Genomic DNA, 21,799 nt, shown 5'->3' on the forward strand with positions numbered 1-21,799 from the left:
TCTCCCTGAGGAAAACAACAGAGGATGGATGTGACCCTCAAGCTAGACAAGCTTTGCACATGGGCCCGGACCACTAGGGGCAAACGATGGGTGCCATTGAAATGGAGCTAGAGATGATTTTCAGCAGCACAGGCACGTGAAAAGTTCAAAAGTGAAAGCATGTAAGAAAGCTACAATAAGCTTGAAGACAAAGAGTCTATGCAGATAATGAGGCGTGGACTGAAAGTGAGAGTTCAACAGCAACAGAAGCTCTGAGACACAACAGCATGACAGATGTTCAGAGCACCAAGGACCAAAGAGAGAAGATGAGAGAGGGTGGGGGGAGACACATGAGAGGCCAAACATGGGAGGGAAACAAAAAGAGAAAGGGAGCAAAGTGCTGCTGTGGACTTTACCTTGAAGCTCTAGGGAAAGACCGTGTGCATGTGACAAGCTGTAGAGAGGGGAAACAGTGAAGTAGTGGGGACTGGAGATTAAGCACTCAATGCAAGGAGAGATAGTGGGAGGAAGGAGAGGGGAGAGGCTGAATCACATGGACAGAGAGCCGGAGTGTGTGAGAGGCTTTGTGCTTAATGTGTGCTTCTCGGGAGAATGAATGATGAGGACTACAGCTCCACTTTCTTCTCCACTGGACAGTGTTTAACAGGAATTTATTCCCACTAAGTCAGCATCTAAATACTGGATTTTGTTCCTGCTGTCAACCTCTGTCTTGCCAAGTGCTCTGAGGAAATGCCGGTAAGATTGTCTCATTAGATTTCTTGTTAATTGTGTTTTGATTAAATGACAGCAGCTCTTTTATTTTGACAGTATTTCAAAGACACAATTTCTTGATAATATAAGGCTAAATCCCCACGCTGTATGCATTTAGCTCTGAATATTAACTCATAATTACTCACTTAACAGAATTAAATTGTAATGTGTAACATTTAGAAAACTACTATAATTATTTGAGGCATAAGACTTATATTTTCACTTTAAGTTTACCAAAATATTTATATTTTAAATAGTCCCCTTTGCATTTTTCTGTGCTGGTTGTTATTGGACACAAACATTGAGTAGCTCTTTGTGGCCACACAGATACGTGTCTCGTTCAATTTCAATGATATTTTTCACAACAGTTGTTTTTAGTGTTTTTATTTTCTTCTGTTTTATTAAACAAGAAAATTTCTTCAGTTGGAAGCTTTTTAAGAAATCCTAATCAGTGTAAGCTAGCAGTGTCAGCCTAATCAACCCTTCAGTGCTTTGTATTGGGGAAAATGCTTCATACTAACCTGCTAATCTGTCAGGTGTATCATGCTTGGTGTCTGACCATTCAGGCATGCAGCAGCTGTTGGCTGAGTCCAGAGGTGGGTGTGATGTCTGTTAGCTGTGGATAATTTCGATAGGGACAGACAGGATGTAAAGACATATAAGGACAAGTCCAGAAACACATGCGCTGATGTAAAAAGTTCTTCATCTTGTGGGTGAATGGGACTTTTCAAATGTATTTAGTTCATTATTAAATACCATTACTGGGAAACAAGGCAATAGCAATCCTTGAGAACCATGATATCACTGACGGAAACAGCTTTTAGAAATTGTAGTGTAATTTTAAAGAAACATAGGTTTTAATTTATAAATTATTTATTTATATTTTTTTTTCTCCCGGGAAACAAACCTGAGAAGAAGGGTGTAAATGTAAAAGCGTAAACTGGACATTTGTCAAATGTTTGATATGTTTTTACAGTTAAATACCAGAATGTCAAGTCTGTGATGCATGGTTTCTTTTATTCAGTTTGTTTGGGATCATTTAAAAATCCCTCAAACTGATTTTGTTCTTCTTGTTGTTCTTGTACTCTCTAAGTATTCATTTGTTACCCTAAATGCACAGCAAAGACCACACACAGAAAAAGAAAAACCTAATTTAAGTGGTTTAAAAAGGGTTGAGGGACTTCCAGAGTATTTCCAGGTATTGCAGTCCATAAAAGAGGGGGGTACACCCTGAATGTCTTATATGATCTCTCCATATAGGGTATCAAACGGGGCTTTTTCAGTGATCAGATCATCATGTAATGTTAAGAAATTTTAAGCAATGGAATAAAAAGAAGAAAAGCTAGACTGAGAAACTACTGAAGTGACAACAAACACTGCCAGAGATTTTTTTTCAGACAGAACAAGAGCAAAAATATTCCCAATGATGTCAAAAACACACGAAGGCAAAAATGTGAAGTCATTTAAAAAAAAATTCAATGCTTTGTAAACTGCATGCAACTATATAACTGAACTGCAGTGATTTGATCATTCAGTTATATGAAAATAGTACAAGGATAATTGTTTTATTTTGTTTTTTGAACACTTGCTTTCATTTATTATGAAAGCAACATGTTTAAAAATGTTGGGACACGGCCATGTTTACCACACGTTTCATCACCTCCTTGTTTTTCAATTTGGGAACTGAGGATACTGACTGCTGTAACTCTTTTATTAGTTGATATTTTAGTTACTAAACAATCCAGGGCTTCCTTTCTCACGTTTTTTCATCATTTCATAATGTGCAATTTTAAGTTGGGGATGACTCTGGACTGAAGGCAGACTCTTTGTTATGAGCCATGGTGCTGTAATACATGCAGAAGGCGGTTTGACATTGTGTGGATGAAATTAGGAGTCCTTCCCTGAAATATTTTGTAAAATGGCATCATGCATTACTCCAAAGTCTGCAACATAATTTAGCAATAATGGTGCCTACACAGATGAGCCCATGCACTGCAGAAGCTCAGACCATCCCAGGTGTGGATGGGAAATTAGATGCTTACAGCTTAAATAGATTAGTCTGAGGACAGCAGCTCATACTCTGGAAAAGGATATGAGATGGATCTTTGTCAATTTTATAAATGAATCACATTTTCTTTTTCATATTTTGACTGGAGAGACTGGCACTGGTTTTCTAGAATGTTCAGGAGGGTGGTCAGCTCAACCAGGTGAGCCACAGCAGTGCCTTCACCTGGTGTTCTTTAAATGTTCTTTAAATCCTTTGAACCCTAACCCTGTGATGTTCCTGTCCATCCAATTTTTGGACGTTGCTGGCATCATATTCAACAAAACTTCTCCGTTCAAACATCAGAAATGTTAGTCTTGTACTATTTTAAATAAAGTAAAACCTTTAATAAGGTTCTCTATTCACATTTTATAGTGTCCCCACTTCTTTTTTTTATAACCCTGTTTTTGTGAACAGGGTTATAAAACAACCCTTTTTAAATGTGTGCCTGTATGTGTTTGCTGTACACAGTGAAACAAACACAGACAGAATGACAGGCCAAGATGTGAAGACAAAATTGTATTTCTGCTCATGTGCTGTGGCAGTCGGCCTCAGGCGACTCTGACCCACTTATTACTGCAGATGACCCCTGTGTGCGTTAGGCGACCTGGCTCGAGAGCACTGACCGGGCCCCCACGGTCTTCCTACATAATCTGTCACTCAGAGACACAGCCCTGTCAAAGAAGGTTCACTGCATGCAAGAACAACAACCTAAATGCAGCTATTCCACCACAATGGACTCCATATAGCACAGCATTGTTACTGGAGCTTCTTTCAGGTAGTTTTATCTGTGCACGTGTTTAGAAACCAATAATGAACACTTAATCAAATAAATAATTAGAAATGACTTATTAAGTCAGAGTTATTAAGTCAGAAAAAAGTTTTTCCAGAAAAAACTAAAGACATTAGATGTAGCAAAAACTATCCAATTAATACTCATACATGCAAACGCAAACTTTTTTTTAATCTGTCGGAAATGTCAATAAATTAAAAAATTAGAGTGTCTGGCAATTATTTCATAGTTCAGGCTTTACAGGGTTCAGAGGCATCTATATTTCCAAAATTATTTATTCTAATGGCCACCATCTTCACTGTTATTCCTCATATCAGTTTGCATTGTTGTCAACACTACATTCCTGTAGAAAAAGACCTGATAACAAGTCTTGTAAATGGCTGTTACCTCAACAATTTATTTCTTGAGTAAACAAATAAATAAATAAATAAAATCAGGGAAGATCTACCAAAAGAGGTGAGAAACAGGAGAGTTTCACTCAAATACACACAAAGAACTGATACTATAGCTTATATATTTACTACTTTCATACCTCAGAAACATGACGCACATTGAATTTTTTGAAAATATATATTTTTTAAGAATACTACACAGTAGACAGCCCTGCAAAGTCTATATCAATTAAGGAAGTGTTGACAGAGACTGAGCATGACTAATCGTCATTATGTGAAGACTTATTTGTTATTTGCTATGTGCTAAAATGTGGACATGGCAGAGTGCCTATCAGCCACTGCAACTACTTTTGCAGTTAATATGATGTAATTAATGATAAGATTCATTAAAACTGGAGATGAAATAAACATATATCTATGTAACGAATCACAACCAACATAGTATTAGCAAAAGAAACAAACCAAAGGACAGCGACGCCGTTCTCATTCACAAAAACCTGAGAAAACTGTTCAAAATACATTTACCTGCTCAACTGATCATTACAGTTTTTCTCAGTCGATTTGGCAGTTACTGAATTATACATAGTACCTGAGTCAGCTGCAACAATCAAAGCCCCATTCACATTTTTCAAAACTTGAATAGTTCACCACTCTTTAAAGTCTGAGTCATAAAAAATCCTTAGGTTTTTTTCCCCCCCTCAAAACCTTCCTGACTAAAGAGTTCTGCAAACAATGTAGGCTGAATGTAGAGTAAGAAATGTTCAGAAGCAAAAATGAAATGTGAAGGATTTTTTTTTTTTATAAAATGGAGAAAAGTAAAAAGATACTCGTGAAACTGTGTGCATCAGAAAACAGACAAAGAAAATAGATCTGAGAACAAAGCACCAACTACTCTATGGTCCAGTAAAGTCACACTACATACACTCAGCAACCACTTTATTAAGCATGCCTGCTCCACTGCTCAATAAAGTAATCCAAATATCTAATCAGCTTTTCACATCAGCAGCAGCTCCATGCATTTACGTATGTAGACATGAACAAGACAGCCTGCTAAAGTTGAAACCGAGCGTCAGAATAGAAGAAACATGGCTGAATGTGGCATGGTTGTTCATGTTAAATGGGTTGTTCTGAGTATTTCAGACATTGTTGATGTACTGAAATACACAACCATCTCCAGGGTTATGGGGAATCGTCTGAATCAGGCTGAGGTCAGAGGAGAATGGCTAGACTACTTGAGTTTATAGGAAGGCAAGAATAACTCAAATGGTTGATTGTCTCAGACGGGCTGGTCTGTGTATTTCAGAAACGACTGATCTCCTGGGATTTTCTCCGCACACTTATCTCTAACAGAGAATGGTCTGAAAAAGAAAATATCGAGTTCTCTGAGTGAAAATGGCTTGTAGATGTAGGTTAGAGGAGAATGACCAGACTGCTCCAAAATGATAGGAAGGCATCAGTAACTCAAATAACCACTTGTTGCAACCAAGGTATGCAGAAAAGCATCTCTGAATGCGTGATAGGTCAAATATTGAAGCAGATGACCTTCAGCAGCACACCAGGTGCCTTTCCTGTCTGCTGAAAACAGTAAACTAAGAGTAAAGTTTCCATGGGTCGACCAAAATTGGACAACAGAAGATAGAAAAATGTTGCCTAAGAAGTCTCAACCTCTGCTGCAAATCAGGTAGTAGGGTGAGAAGTGACAGGCTGGTATTGTAATGGTGTGGGAATATTCTCTTGCCACTCTTTGGGCCCCTTGGTAACAACTAAGCATTATTGTATATTGAGCAACTGTGTGATGCTATCTTGTCAATATGGCAATATGCAGGTTTCCTGCACCTTGTTGAATCTGTGCCATGACAAGACAGGGAACAGAGGAACTTCAGGAACAATTCTAACTCCCCTCTAAAGACTGCTATAGATACCTGAACCATAAAGAAAAAGATTAATAAAACTCCTAACAGCATAGAAGAATACTTTATTAATATTATGGAAAAACATCTTCCAGCTAAGAAACATGTTTCTCATGTTTACAAAAGGATTATAAAGGAGTCATGCCAAAACACAGGCTATATTAAGGAGAGATGGGAATTAAATGTTATAATCACAGATAATATATGGGAAGAGTTGTGCAAAACCTGTCACGAGGGAATAAGAAGTCAATTGTGGAGAGAATTTGATTGGAAATTTAAAATCAGACTTTTCAATACACCTGTTGTTATCTCCTCATACTATAAATAACCTAATATAGAACTATGTTGGAGAAAATGTGGGGAAATAGCAGCAAAGTGCACCTAATAAAGTATCCAGCAAATCTGTGGCGGGCTGTAACAGAAAAGGTGTACAAAGCCTCTCTTGATGGCAGCCATCTTTGAGCTGTAAACATCCACACCAATCCCATGCAGGAATCTGCACACTCTAATTATTACACTCTTACTCAGATTTAAGACACAGCAATGGAGGGCTTTTTATAAAAGGAAAGAAAAGCACATCAGTCGCACAAGACGACAAAAACAGCAGTTGTAACACCCACAAACAAATGCGCAGGGTAACTGTTGATAGTTAAGCAGTTTATATGTCAGATCTTTGGTCCAGAACTGATTTCTACTGAGACATAAAAAATAAATGACCTTTGTCTTGAGGACTTGAAATTTCAAGTTGTGAAAAAGCTCGTATGTAAATCCTCATGCAGCCTATTTTGTTGTATGTGTGTGTGTGTGTGTGTGTGTGTGTGTGTGTGTGTGTGTGTGTGTGTGTGTGTGTGTGTGTGTGTGTGTGTGTGGTCTTTGCTGTCAGCTGCTTGTCTCACTGTGCCTGAGGTCTTGCCACAGGGAAGGCTTCCGCTTGTCATCTTCACTCAAGGTAAGGGCAAAAAGCCCCTTAATGAGGTTCATCTCCCATCCTTCCTTAAATAATTTTCCTTTTGTTTTACCACCAGCACCATCAGGAAATTTAAAGTAAAATAATTACTCTGACTTGAAAGCAGTTGTCTAATCGTGTTAATTTTAAGAGCATATAATTTAGACTAGAATCCGTTTTTTTAAACACCCCTATGACACTGTATCTTTCACAGACAAAAGAATGCACTCATAAAAAGACGAAACACAGTCAAAGGCTGAACTATGCTTGACGTCATAATTCCTCACCATTCACTGCTACCCATTTTAAGAATTTTAGATTTTCAAGAGCTGCTTTCATAAATTGTAAAATGAAAACAGTGTCTTCTTTAAACACTCTCTTGGCCTTGTTCAGGCTGAGTTATCATTGTGCCTGCAGCTCAGTGTTACCAACACAAAGGGGGAGCAAATATCAAGCTTTAGAAAAAATCAAAAGGGCAGATGGATTTTCTCACAATCTGAATTTCGCTGAACTGAATAACAGATAATGATTCTTCGAAGCTCAGAATTGATTTTCAACATATCTGGCTAATAAAATGAATGCCTTTGGCCACTGCAGCACTGAAATGTGGTTAAGAATGAAATCCACTAAATGACAGGGATATTAAGTTTTTGGTCTGAGACTTATAAACTATAATCTAGTATAATCTGTAAAAAAGGAAAAATCTGTTTAAGAAAAGAACAAAATATAGAAATATTCTGGCCGCTGATAAAGTCATAAAAATACAGAAAAATAATTGTTTATAGCTTTAAATGTCATATTTTGTGTTAAATAAAACTAATTTACAAGGGTGGAAGCAATGAAATGAGATACTTTCTTTTGGCACGATACAGCATAGACTACAGAGCACTGTGAAAACGTCTCAAGTTTCTTTATACGTGGCTTGGAAAATGAGTTAGTACATTTTTAACAAGCTTGAAAATCAGTATTTATTCTACAACACTTCCCTGGGTAAGCGTTCTTGTAATTTCTTGAAGTAGTCTTCAGGAATAGTTCTCCAGGCTTCTTGAAGAACATTCAAAGCCCTTCCTTGGATGTTGGCTGTCTTGTTCTGTTCTGGTTCAATAATACTGAGGTCCAGGCTCTTAGGAGGCCAATCTGATCATCCTAAATGATGTGTTTAGGATGATCAAGCATATTTTTCCTGCGCTAGCAGTGTGTTTTTGATTATAGTCAATCAGATGCTTTCCAGATAGTACTGCATGTTGGATACAAATCCAACAATACGTTCCATCAATTTGACACGATCTCCAACACCACTGCCTGAAGTGCAGCCTCAAACCATGACAGAGCCTCCACTGTGTTTACAGTAACACTCACAGTTTTACCTCTCTGAGCTCCTCTGCATATATTAATGACACTGTGAACAAAAGTTTAAAATTAACAAAGTGCCTAAAGACACAACTTAAAATAGGTTCAGTTGTCTGTTTTGTGTAAAGTTAATGACACTTCTCCATTGTCCTAATTTTAAAACCCTGGAAGTTGCCCCTTGGTTTTTGCTGTGAACCACAGCTGAAAGAGACATAACTCCAACTAAATGACGGTTTGGGTTTCACTGACGAAAACTTTCCATTGTTAGCTTTCAGATGCACCACAGTGGGGCTGTGAGACGGCGAGGAAGTAAAATTCATTTTAACAGAACTCCACAGAGAGCCACAGCTGTGCATTTTCCTAAGTATGCTTGAGCAGCAGAGGGGTCTTTGGGAAACTCAGGAACATGATACCAAAAAACAAACATTACAGAAATGCACCGGATGTGTCTGCTGTTATTTATGTGCAGCTAATTTTCAACAACAATAATGTTTTCATGGAGGCATATGGGGCCAACCAGATTATGTTTCTGTTAGGATAAAGACAAACAATGTTAATATTGAAGTATTCAACATATTTTTAAGCTTGTGTTGAGACACTGTCAGCACACATCAGACTGCACTCTAGTATTATGGAGAAAGAGACTGAACAATACAACAATACCACCCTGACTGAGTTGGTATTGTTGCCCAAAATTAATCACAGACAGGAGTGTGCTTGTGCTTCACACTTTGGACTCACATAGTCCTGTTTATCCTTTGCATTCATATGACTGCTGTTGTGGCCAGGACGTATAAATGTTGAACATTGTTCACTCTGAAAAAATGTCTCTAAACAATCCAAGCAGCAATTGCATTTCTCAGCACAACATAACCATGAAAACGAAAGATTCGTAATTGTCTTTTGAGGCAGGGTTGACATGAAAGAGATGAGCTCAGAGGAAGAAATATCAGAGAGCTTGACAGGAAAGCCTTGCTTTGAAAGCACAACAAGACAAATAAAGCTCTTTCTCTTTACTTTACAATGCGAAAAGGTGAGAAAACCGTTTTCGTTTCAAGATAACAGGGGATGGAAAACCTCCAATAATGAGAACACTGTTTATAATTTACCCAGGTGATAAGTGTGAACACACAACTGACATCTAGACATTTGCAATCTTTACGAAGGGTCACCACGTGTTTAGTTTAGCAGATATTTAGCGTGATATCGTTTCCGTGATATCATATCATTTTTTTTGTCAAACTTTTTCTTGTTAGGCAAATGTGAAAACCACTTTACTAAAACATCAGGTTGTTTTATATCTTGTTTCCAGACAAGCTTCGAGGGTCTTTCATATCGGATCTTAATTCAACCCTGAACCATGAGCCAGTCACAGAAAAAATACACAAGTGTTTTCCTTGCTTCTCAAGAACCTCTAATTCCCTGCTGATATTAGTGAAAGGATTTCAGCCACAGCTGTGATGTTTTGTTGATCATGTTTCTGCACACAAAGCTGCACAGCAAATGCAGGCTTTGATTTGGTTTTGCTCTGGTCTGAATATGTCCACTCCTGTTACCTTTTGTTTTGTCCTCTGTGCATACCTTCCTGCTCTCTGGCCCAGTGAACAGCATAAATGATTGAAGGATTCGTGTATTTAGTTGTCAGCTGAGAAAGACATTTGGTACTGAACTCCGAGTTTCAGCATGGGAACTGACAGCATCGAGGTGCTTCCAACAGTGTTAGGGCACAGAAACAGCACGTAGCTGGTACACACAAGTAATAAATTCAGTGCCAATACTCTCCAGCTGGAGAAAAAGAAGACTACCTATGATTTGTAAGGCTGTTTTTTATTCAGCCTTTAGTGTAACATATTTGTACTGCAACATAAGCACAACCTCTCTACCCTACACATGTCATATACTACAGACTTTTAGCACTTCAAACCCTTTGAGTCAAGCATGTTATTGGATTACATGCTTCAATTTATATTAAAAGCTATGTTTGTAAGAACTGTTTTAATGCCACTGTTTGAATGGCAGCAAAGATATAGAGTATACCCACTTATGTCTTATGGTGGCTTTCAGAGGTTAAAATCAAACATCCCTAAATTTGCAGATGATACATATATATTAAAAGGTTTGCTACTGACTGCAGTAACTGATTCAAAGCTTTAAATGATGTGATTTTGTGGCTAAGAGTGCTGCAAAAGTGCTATTGTGTCTGGTATGCGCGACCTAAAATTATCTGACATTTGTTAAAAAATAAAAGTTTAAATTCTACAGAAATCATGAGACATAACAAATTTAATGTGATTTTTAACAACTGCATTTAGAAAATATTTTTAGAAATAGAGAATTAGAAAAAAAAAACATTGGTTCAATTCGGCCATCAAAAAGAGAAATACCATAACTGTTAACTGTTGGACATAATGTGCTTATTATGTGATATAAGGTTTTCAATGCTTACCTATTTTTTTCCCATTAGGAGAGTTTCCCAGTCCAGGACATGGTCTCCTGAGTGGTCCCGCCACCACTGCATCACAAGCCTTAAAACCAGTCTAACCTGGGACATGACTGCTCTGCTTCCCAACGTCAGTGTTCCTGGGAGTACGGCAGCTTTGCTGGTGACTACTGACTGTCCGTTTAACCTGACTGCAGCTGCTCAGGCAGGACTGGGGTCAGGCTATTCACTGGCCCCACTATGTACCGTGTGTTGCTGTGGGGTTCTCAATCGCACCTTGGCAGTGGCATTCATGGTCAGCCTAGCATTTGCCATCGTGGTTGGGAATGTGGTCACACTTACAGTGTTTGTGCAGACCAGACAGTCGAGAACACCACAGGGATACCTGAAAGGTAAATGTTGTGAACTGTGTGTTGAGGCAACTTTTGTTGTAATTTTGTGCTATATAAATAACATTTATTGAATTGAATTAAAAAATAATAATTGAACTGCTTTATCACCACATCTTAACATGTACATCTAGAGTGTAAATCAAGTTTCATGGATTGATTCCAGTAGAGCCCGACCAACATTAGATATTTACCGATATTTGATATGAAATCTGATATCAGCCGATATATTTTTTTCTTTCAGGCACAGGAAACATAAACAGATTTACCTGACATCGGTTATGTGCAGTTATTTATAACTCCTTACTAATATAATATAACGATTCTGTTCATAAATATTTTTTATTGCTACATTAAGTCATAGATCACTGGTTTACATTGCTTGTATCTGCTGACTGTTGTGTTTGTGAGGTTCCAAACACATGCAGGAACGTTGTAGAGTGCCCTCTGGTGGACAAACTATGCAACCTTAATACTAACAACAAGATTATAAGAGTTTGTTCCACCTCTTCTTTCCTTTTGTATTTTAATTTATCCTGTGGTATATCACATAGATATTACTGGGCAATATATCGTCCCTCAACATTATATTGGTAGGGCTCTAATTTCAAGAAACGTAAAAACAATTCCTTAGTAAAATTTAATTTCCTGTTTGTAAAATGCAGTAATATTAAAGAAGAATTTTTTTTCAGCCTAGAGAGATATAAGAGGATCTTTAATTTTAAGCAATAAATATATTGTAAATTGTATTATATTATATGTATAATGTATAAGTATTGCATTCCATTCACAAGGTGGCAGTGACCAGAAGGGATTATAAAGTATTATATTAAATAGTTTCATTCAGCACAACCGATTAATTTAAATTTATGGAAAACCTAAATCAGAAAGGTTGTTTTTTAAATTCTGCAAATAATGGCCTAAAAATAAAGCAGTTCTTGTGATTAATGGTAAAATGCTAAGTAAATGATAATAAGGAAAACTAAATACAGATATCCAACATGACATCTTTCTCTTCTTTCTTCTCTGTGACAGTGTCTCTGGCCATAGCAGATATGATGGTCGGTGTCCTCGTGGTTCCTTTTTCCATCTACACTGAAATCTCTCTGATGGTAACCACCACGCCCCCTGTTTGGTATCAGGGTACTTCTACTTCCCCTGCCAACTCCTCTTCTCGTGGTGGACTAGTAAGCCCATGGCAGCCCTGCATGCTGATTGGTCCAGTGTTTGCTGGATGCACATTTGTTTCCATCAGCACCATCTTCCTAATGACTTTGGAGCGCAGTGTGGCCATCCTGTGGCCACTCCAAAAGGACGCCTTGGTGACCCGGAGACGAACTCTGTTCCTCATCCTGTTCTCCTGGGCTTCCAGCTTTCTGCTGGCTTTAGCGCCTCTCATCTTCAGCAGAAACTTCACTTTGGAGTACAATGAGTGCAGTCGCATGTGTAACTACACCCCACTCATGCTTGGAGGCCATCTCCCGCCTGATGCCAACATCTTGTTGTTATTCCCAGCGTTCGATTTCACACTACTCGGTGGCACATTGGCTGTTAATATCGTGTCTTTCACTAGCATTCGACGGTACTCCCAAAAACGCAAACTACTCTCAGAGGGGAGTCTGAGCGATGGAGGGGGAGGAGGTGGAGGATGCCCTCACAGGCCCTCTTTTTCAGACATCAAAGCAGCCAAAACAATTGGCATATTAACATTTGCCTTTACAGCATCCTTCACGCCCATTGCAGTGTTTGTGCTCGGGAACGTGGTGGGATACACCTGGTGTAATTTCTCCTTTTTTGCCTTCTGGATTCTGACAGGAAACAGTTGCTGTAATGTTATTATTTACAGCGTCAGGGACCACCGCTTCAGGAAGGGTGTGACCCTGCTGTTTCAACGAGATCAATCCCCCCCGCATGGCGAAAAGAACTAAGAGACGTGTAAATTTGTGTTGTGGCTGTGACCCAAAGTATGACTTGGAATAGTTTAAAAAGTAGAGAAAGGTGAAGAATGGGTTTACTCTGTGAAAAGATTGTCATCCCTTTCCTGTTTTCAAAGAGAGGAAAAAAGGAACCCTGCCTATTTCAACTTGTGGTCCTTAATATGCCATCAATAATCTCTCTTGCTAAAGCATTATGTTAAAAATATATGAATTTCATCCATTAAAAAGTAGCAACGTTATTCCATATTATGACCTATAAAGGCTGTGATTATTTTACATGTGCAATGCACTCTGGATTGATGATGGAAACGAGTTTGACTCATTACATCAGTCTCACAACCAAGTACATAATGTATGAACGCTATGAAATGTCTAAAGGAAACAAGAAAAGAGATATTAATCTACACAGTTTTCTCATCCATAGCAAGAGAAAGGGAAATGATTGGGCACATGCAGATGAAGACAACTTCCAAAAGACCCCGAGCTGTGTTCTTGACCTTTCTGTATTAACACATTTGATTAATTTAGAGCTCACAAACACTTTTTGTTGTTGTTGGTGAGAAGCAGCAGCTAAGACCAAATGCTGCACCTATAATTTTTCTCCCCAAAAATGCAGACAGCAAGTGAAAGTGAAAATAACTTTAAGATAGCCTGTGAACAGAAAGTATTAAATGTAAAGATGCTCTGCAGGCAGCAAAATATAACATATGGCAGGTGCTGCCTTTGAAAGTGCACCAAACTGTGTTTAAGAGTCTATAAACATAAAAGTGTCTTGAGGAGAGATTGACTACATTGAAAAGGTGGATGGTAAGCTGAAATTACAGGTAGGGAAAGACATTTTATCATAACTTGATACACTTCCCTTTCACACCTCTCAAGTGGCTGCACAGAACGCTCCATGCTTGCTTCTTCAGCTCTGTGATCGTCTTCATTGTTGGGGATTTTTAGTGAAGAGAAAACAGAAAGCAGGAAGAGAGAGTGGTGGGAGACACTCCACAAAGGGCCACAGTTCAAAGTCAAATCCGGTTAAATGCGTTTAGCCTTTCAGCACATGGTTGCCTGCTCAACCTGGGAGAAGGTCATCCTCGTTTTTTGTTTTTTAATTCTGAGTTATGCCAACAGTCTTTTCATGTTCAGTTATGTCATTCTCAGATTTTAGTTGAATGGGATGTGCTCTCTAGCCTACCTGCACCATAAATAACAATGGTGGCCTATTTTTTTTTAATTAAAAAAAACCCCCAAAATATCTACATTACATCATGTTTAAGTTGTTGTGGTGTTGTGGGCATAATAAGTCATGTCTTTGTAGTCGCTTTTCTTTTTTACAGGTAGTAAACATATTACAATATTTCTGCTAAGATGTTGACCATTTTACCACTGACTTGCTTTTTAAAGCAGCCTCAAGTGGTCATTTGAAGAACTGCAGTTTTTGGCAATAAGCATTACCTTCATTATTAAGCCCCATATGTTGTCTCTTGGACTGGGTTTATACAAACATGATCAAATCTGCCTATAAACACATAGGAAGTTTCCTTACCTTTCTTTTTTTTAATGGAGTTTTTTTTTTAAATGTAAGTTTCTGTGGTTCACGTCCAGGGTAAAAAATAAATCAACAAATAAACAGTTGCCAAGTAACCACTCTAGACGATTATTGGTGTCAACAAAGAAACAATTTAGTAACACCTTTGTGAGGTTTAGAGGTGCTGGTAGGCGGAAAGTTTTGTTTTTGTATCCAGTTTTTAGACCAAGCCATTTCCTGGTTTAAGCTAATTTGAGGTGTTTTTATCACCTAACACGTTTCCAAAAAAGTCAAGGGTCAAGAGTTCCCATAAGTCAAATGTAAATGCCATTCAAATGGAAACACATAAAACTTTAAATGAAAAAGTTCTGAAAAAGTTAAAAAACGCTTTCAGGTTTGTCCACATATTATGGATCGTGACTGAAAAGGCCATTAACTGCACAACAGCAAGTCCTTGCAGTGAGTATACTGCCACAACAAATCCATATCCTCTCCCCGGGTGTCCTTGTTTCCTCTCTCCAAATCTAAACCTTGCTTTCAAAGGGCTTTAATGAGCCTTTCAAAAATTTCAGAGAAAAAAGTATGTCAAGGAGCCACAACGGTCACAACTGCATAATGAGTAGTTATTTATAATGTTTTTTTTTTTTTTTTTTTATCTTTTGTTTGTTTTTGTGTTGTTTTTTTAATGACAGCAGTGTTTTTGTCACCTGTTAATTTATAATGGGGTTTGTTTGTAATTAGAAATCATGTTGCAGCATCCTCATAGGAAACAGTTAAGGTTACTTTTAAAATCCATTAATTCAGTTTATTTTGATAACAGTCTGCCTCAAGTATCAGAAATGCACTTTATCAGTTGCTATGTGAGCCATTTCCATTGTGCCAGGTGTCGGACACAAATATTATTTTGGACAGATTTTTATTTTTAGCTTTGTATTTTGTCTGCATATTAAAGAATGATCTGTGTAGTTATTAAATCAGTACTGACTAAATGAATGGGACTCCAGCCACAGAGATGTAGAATAAAAACATTTTGATATATAGCGGACCCTCATGCTGTGTCGGCTTATCTTTTCAGGGTATAACATACAACGTATAACATGAAATAATATGTTTCTTGTGTACTTATTTTAATTCTGTATTGTACGAAATAATTATATTTATAAATAATGAGAATTTTGAAGCATAAAATTTCATTAATTTATTTCTTGACAGAATAGCTTAATTTTAGCTATTCTGTCACAACTGACATCCCTTTGAATGCAGGGAGGAGGTTATTCTTGCCATTGCTGCTGTAAGCAGTTTACAGATTATTCTGTGAATCCATAAACAGCAATCCAACAGTTCAATTGACATAAGAGTGAAAACATTTTTTGTAACTTACCATGAAGTGCTCAATGAAGGGATTGTTTGACATTTGGAAAGTACATTTATTAGCTCACTGGTCACCTTTACCACAGCAACAAAATTTAAAAGAAATTGGTATGCCACACACAAGTACCTTGATTTTTAATGTCAAATATGCTGACATATGGTACATGGAAGTTTGTTTTTGGCAATATTAAGAAACATTTGATTGATGCTAATGTGTTTTAAATGGACAATCACTTTGTAATGGCTGATAGGCAAGTTAGACTTTAGAGGTAAGTCTGAAAACAAGTCCTAAAATACACTACATAATAAATCAGCCTCCCAAATCAGGGAACTGGAGGAATCTGTGGAGCTTGTGATTGCATATTTGGATGAAAGATTTGAAACGGCAAAAAAGACAAAAAGATAAGCCAATCATGTAGCTGGGAAAATATTAGAAAACAACGATGTAAGATAAAATAAGAATTTACCTGCCAGCAAATATATAGCTCACAATTAATATGTTTTATTTATTTAACCCTTTCACGCATAGTGGTCACTACAGTGAGCAGCTATTCAAAGACTGTTTTCTTGTATTTGTGTCAGTGTTGATGGTATACTTGCACATAGACCACTACGTTGGACACTGATGTGTCACTCCATACCCTGCCACCCTCTGGTCGTTTAATGTTACTATAGATGTAAGACGTGTTTCATTGTAATTATTGTTATTTAACCCTGTCATGCGTGAATTATGACAACCTCAATCAATTTTTTCTTACGTATTTTTATTCATCTTTTCATGCCTAAAGATGAATAAAAACACTTAAAAAAAGTCCTGATTGAGGTTGTCATAATTCATGCATGACAGGGTTAAACCATTAAAAACAAAATCAAAGACACTTTATTTTTATTTATTTACACCAAACACCATTAAACACCATAGACATGCAATTGTATATATTATAAAACATTTACAGTCACACAAATTTTAAAAACTTGCACAAAATTTTTAGGATGAGCTTTATTGGGGCTGGAAGGATTGTGTTACCTTTGGACAGACCAGTTTAGCAGTTTGCTCTGCCGTCCAGTGTTTGTGTTAAACCAAATTGCAGCATTTTTACCTTTCTCAGTTCTCAGTAAGAAGATTAATAACATACTTACCAAACTGTCAAACTATCCATCCATCCATCCATCCCTCCATCCCTCTCGCCCTAAGACAGCTGGGATAGGCTCCAGCACCCCCCACAACCCTGAAATGGATGGATGGATGCAAACTGTCAAACTACTCATTTAAATCAACTGACTGTATATATATAAATCTCACAGAATGGATGAATGAATGAAAAACATTTTCCAGGAAAAACTATCATTATCTTCTAGTTTAAAAATCTGTCACAGCAAGGTTTCAAATCAAAAGCATTTCAATCATCTTGGGCTCAGTGTAAAGGTCAAATTGTCTACTACTACTGCACTACTGAGACTATAGACTTGTATGAGTAGTGTATAATTCCTCAGTGGTGACTGCGTCAGATTTAAATGTGTTTGTGAACACATCATTTGTGATTTTAATAGGTTTCAGTGTGACAGTAATGCACTCAGCTTACTGCGGTGATATTCACAACCTCCACAATTACTCTTGAGTATTGAAGGACTGTCACATTATGTAATGTGAAGAAGAAGGAGTGGCAGTGACGCTACGGGACACCTGGATACTTAGCATGGAGGACTCTTTGACTGTGTACAGGAGAGAAAGCAGAATCAGGTAGACTGAGTTCGCATCTTTACATCTAGAGAAGAGGATCCTAAAACCGAGTGACCTAAATTGTAATTTGAGTGTGTGTGCATTTGGGTAGAGTTTATATTTTACATTTACACAGTTAAAGCGCAATCTTGTAATGTGGGAAGACATTTGGGTGGAGACGGAAGTGCAGAGCAGTAGATTTCTATCAGCAGTGACATGATAGAAGTCTACTCTACCACCAGTCCCACCACAAGATAAATGATCTGACATTTGGTTGCTCATGTAATTGAGTTCAACGATGAAAAATACAAAGCTGTCCGACAGATATCGGGAGAATGGGTAGAAACAATAAAGAGAGAGAACAAATCATGTACTCTGGAATGGCATCTAGCAGCCAGTAGCCTCATATGTCATTTATAATCAGTACAATAAATTAATCTGATCTGTATTTCTGCTGTGGACTCATTAATCAGTGCATTGTACCCTCACAACAGATCTGTGAATCATGTTCATTGTGCAGAGCACTGACTCACTGCATCATTCATGCATGCTTTCATACTTGCTGCAGGTGGATTAATGGTGGGTTTGTTATTGTTGTTGTAGTTGTTTTTTATATTTTGTGAGTCACACTTTTGCAAAGCACGAGGCATGTCTAAAGCTGCATCTGGCATTTTGAGACATATTTGAACTATTGTACCTTGTTAAGTCAATCTTACAGACATAAATCAGTGCCGTGGAGAATTTGCCTTCATGATGTTTTTGGTTTTTGGGTTTTTTTTTTGCATACTTCAGCTCATGAAACAAATGTTAATATTAGACAAAGATTACTAGAGTAAATACAAAATTCCCTTTTTAAATGATGATTTAATTTACTGAGATGAAAAAGCTATCCAAAGTAATTGCTCTCCCAACCTTGGCAGCAATGAGCCTTTCACATTGCTGTGGAGGAATTTTGGCCCATTCTTCTGTGCAGCACTGTTTTAATTCAGTCACATTGGAGGATTTTTTCACTTTTAACTCATTCCCAGACAGAGTTTCTGGTAGACAGCAGGATTCATGATCCCATCGGTCACGGCAAGTCCACATCCTGAAGCGGCAAAGCAGCTGCAGACCATCACACTACCACCACCATGATTGACACATGATTGTTTGCGTGATGTTATTTTTATGAAATGCTGTTTTTAATTATACGTCTGATTTAATGGGACTCAAACCTTCTAAATTGTTTACATTGCTTCCCAAAAGTCATAAAATTTCAGTGGGCCGGCCACTCCTGGGCAGGTTCCCCACAGTTCCAAGTTTTCACCTTTTGTGGACACAAGCTTTGTGTAGTCCAAAAGCCAGTCTGTAACCCTGTCCAGATTGATAGATGTCAGTGACTTCATTTGTCACCTGTTTCTTCAGATTGTGACATGATGTGTTGCTCTGTGAGAACTGAAACCAGATGTGTGAAGCAGAAGTGTGCAGGAGGAAAAAGTCACATTTCATGTTTTGTTTTGTTTTTCTTTCTATTCACCTGTCGTTCAGAATCTTTGTAAGACAAGTAATCACACGATAGAACTGCAGTGTGAATTTATCTACTTATAAGTTAACAAGGAGCGGGAGGTTGAGGGACGATTATTTTTCAAACAGGGCTCGGTAGGTTTAGATAATTAAAATTTGTTTAATGATGTGAAGTGTGTAAGTGTGACAAATATGCAAAAAAACCCCAAAAACATAAGAACTCGAGAAGAGGGGTAAATACTTTTTTACAGTACCATAAGTTTATATAATTTTAATTTTCAACAGCAATGAAAAGACTTATTACCTGAATATGTTTTCTATTTCTTTTCTTCATATAGTAAAATCGTCCCTGACAAAAGATTTTATCCTATAACGTCTGCTGCTTACTTGTTCTTTTTCCACTGTCTTTGCTGGACCTTCACGGTCCTGAGTGTTTGTGTGTTCATGCAAATAAAAAGGAAACTAGATCTTACAAAACATCATGCTAGTAGGCTTAAAACTCCACATGATGTCTTTAACACACTGTACACAGTAATTATGCTTCTTAAAAAAACAAATAAAAGTACATTAGTCTTATTTCTACTTGATTACTTACAAAAGACTATGGAAGCCCTTCAAGACTCACTAGCTTGATAATCACCACTCATGGATATGCGCACTTAATGATAACACAGGAACAGGAGGAATAGGTTTAAAGGTGTTTTGTGTTATAACAAGGATACGTCAAGGAGAAAAACAAATTCAGTTCCTTATTAAAAAAAGATATAGAGTGACAGTAAAGGCTAATTTGCAAGTAAAAGAAAAAAAAACATGAGGGGAATATTTGTTATTCAGAATCATTTAAATGTGTTCAAATGTCTGACGATAGTGTACTTGAGACATAATCCCCACCTTTGTTTTGATGGACAGAAGAAGAACTGAGAAACGAACTGCTTAAACACAGAAGAGACTTTAATCAACGGCTTGAAACAATAAAGTGCAGATTAAAGAAAATGTCAGTTTCCCCTGTGACTCTAAGGGCAGCACCGGGGCAACCTTCTTTTTTGTTTTAGACAAGCGCTGTATGTCTATAGCTACACTACAACGAAACCACACAAAGATGTGCACAATAATACCGCCAGCGAGACATATTGTAAATGGTAGGTCAGAGATCTCTAGAGCCACAGCAAGGTTATATATTTTTGTTTGTCCCGTTTCTTTTATTTATTTATTTTTGCCCCCCTCTCTCGTTTCAGTGTCCTAATGAATTTTTAATTGTCTCTCTAAGCTCTTAAGGCAAGAGATGTGTGTCAGAACCAATAAAGCACAGAGACCACCTGTGGCTGGTGTCTGTTTTTGGCTCAACAGAGGAAAGGGCAAAGGCAGAGATGGCTGAGAGGGGTGACAGGGAAGGGGGGCGTGGGAGCGGTGCTTAATCCAGCAGGGGCAACAGCAAGCCACTGTCCACTCTGGGTTCACATGAATTAAACTAATCTGTAAGATGATACAAAACAACTGGGACTGGGCAGTTAAAGTCATGTGAGAAAGTTTCCTGCAGCAAGGTGTCCAATGCACCACTGTCTGTCAGCGTTCCCTGACCTGGTCTGTTAATATTCTGAAGACCTGACAGTACACTTATCGTGGGGACTGCTAGTGACATTTGGGAGTTCAACTATTCCCTCAGCTGCAGAGTGATAATTGGTCCTTATCCCGATCTGATTGTCTGCCATCTCTCATATGTAATTTACATGCTCTGGAAAGTGAACAGCTTCCCTGTTTACTGGTTTATTGGCGATGTTTGTGAAATGCTGCACACAGCTTGAAGGGAGAATTGGAGAAGTATAAGGTTGGCATTATTAAAGTAATCATTCATGCAGGGTCAAAAAGAGCAAAAATATCCTTTAAGAGCCCAAACAAAATCCCAGCGCCATCACCACCCATCCATGCTGCTCAGTCACACATGCTGATATGTCAGCTAGATTATTCATCCATAATCACGGTGTGGCCCCGGTGAGCTGACCTGCCAGCGGACGTATGCACAGACCTTTAGTCTTCCTGGACTCCCCGCTTATGTTGTCAGCTATAAATACACAAACCTGCACAGTTCATCCAGTCTCCTCAGTGAACTCACTAGTGCACTTAACTTGAGTGTTCCTGTCACTGCAGCCTGTCCTCGTGCAGAGAGGGTGCCCTGTAATATTTAACACAGAGGTTTTACCCTGTTTGAAGAAGGTGCGATGAAAAGACAACATCTGCTGCTCATGACGTGATCAGTTTTCAAGTGAAAAGTGCACTATGAACTTCAAAAGTTTCATGCCTTTTAAATATTAATCATTGTTCGCATCTGCTTAAAAATAGAAATTTTATTAGTTACACTACAGTAAAACACTGCCGTTAGTTTCTCTACCTCTCACTTTGATTGATTCCAGTGCACCTAGTGTGCATATTTACCGAATGGCAGTTATCGCTGATGCCTTTCAGCCAACTTGTTTTATGCTGTCCTGGGCTAATGAGAACTGAAGTCCCATATGGCTATACAGCATGGCTGAAAGAGAGTGGCTGTTTACTTACTGTTTTGGAAGTGGGAGTTATGTAAAACAACTGTAGGACAAGATTAAAAATAGAAGCAGAAAAGTCACACAATCTAGGAAAAATTGGAACAGGGTCATTTGCTCTTTTGCCTCAATACTTTCAATATTCAATACTTTCAATATTCTGTGTGTATTGAACCAGTCATTAATAAACAAATTAACTCT

At 37.9% G+C, this 21,799-nt stretch overlaps 1 protein-coding gene across 3 annotated transcripts; it reads left to right on the forward strand.

Annotated features, from left to right (window-relative positions):
* On the forward strand, positions 1 to 20,561 carry LOC146525574 (trace amine-associated receptor 13c). 3 transcript variants are annotated; one of them, XM_085157359.1, is made up of 4 exons: positions 1 to 735; positions 6,773 to 6,838; positions 10,650 to 11,017; positions 12,050 to 20,561. In XM_085157359.1, the coding sequence occupies exons 3-4, from the start codon at positions 10,735 to 10,737 to the stop codon at positions 12,940 to 12,942; spliced, it is 1,176 nt and encodes a 391-aa protein (XP_085013485.1). In that variant the 5' UTR covers positions 1 to 735; positions 6,773 to 6,838; positions 10,650 to 10,734; the 3' UTR covers positions 12,943 to 20,561. The 3 variants fall into 3 exon arrangements, with proteins under 3 accessions (XP_085013485.1, XP_085013479.1, XP_085013470.1); XM_085157353.1 differs by lacking the exon at positions 6,773 to 6,838 and having other exon boundaries at positions 3 to 735; XM_085157344.1 differs by lacking the exons at positions 1 to 735; positions 6,773 to 6,838 and having other exon boundaries at positions 8,318 to 11,017.
* The last annotated feature ends 1,238 nt before the right edge of the window (positions 20,562 to 21,799 follow it).

The sequence above is a fragment of the Neolamprologus multifasciatus genome, chromosome 1 (assembly GCF_963576455.1).
Source record: "Neolamprologus multifasciatus chromosome 1, fNeoMul1.2, whole genome shotgun sequence".
Lineage (NCBI taxonomy): Eukaryota > Metazoa > Chordata > Actinopteri > Cichliformes > Cichlidae > Neolamprologus > Neolamprologus multifasciatus.

What these genes read in the sequence shown, in the direction of transcription:
- LOC146525574 (XM_085157344.1), top strand. Translation starts at nt 10,594, where the DNA reads ATGTGCTTATTATGTGATATAAGGTTTTCAATGCTTACCTATTTTTTT. An exon ending in ACCACAGGGATACCTGAAAG is followed by an intron (nt 11,018 to 12,049) that starts GTAAATGTTGTG and finishes TCTCTGTGACAG; the next exon opens with TGTCTCTGGCCATAGCAGAT.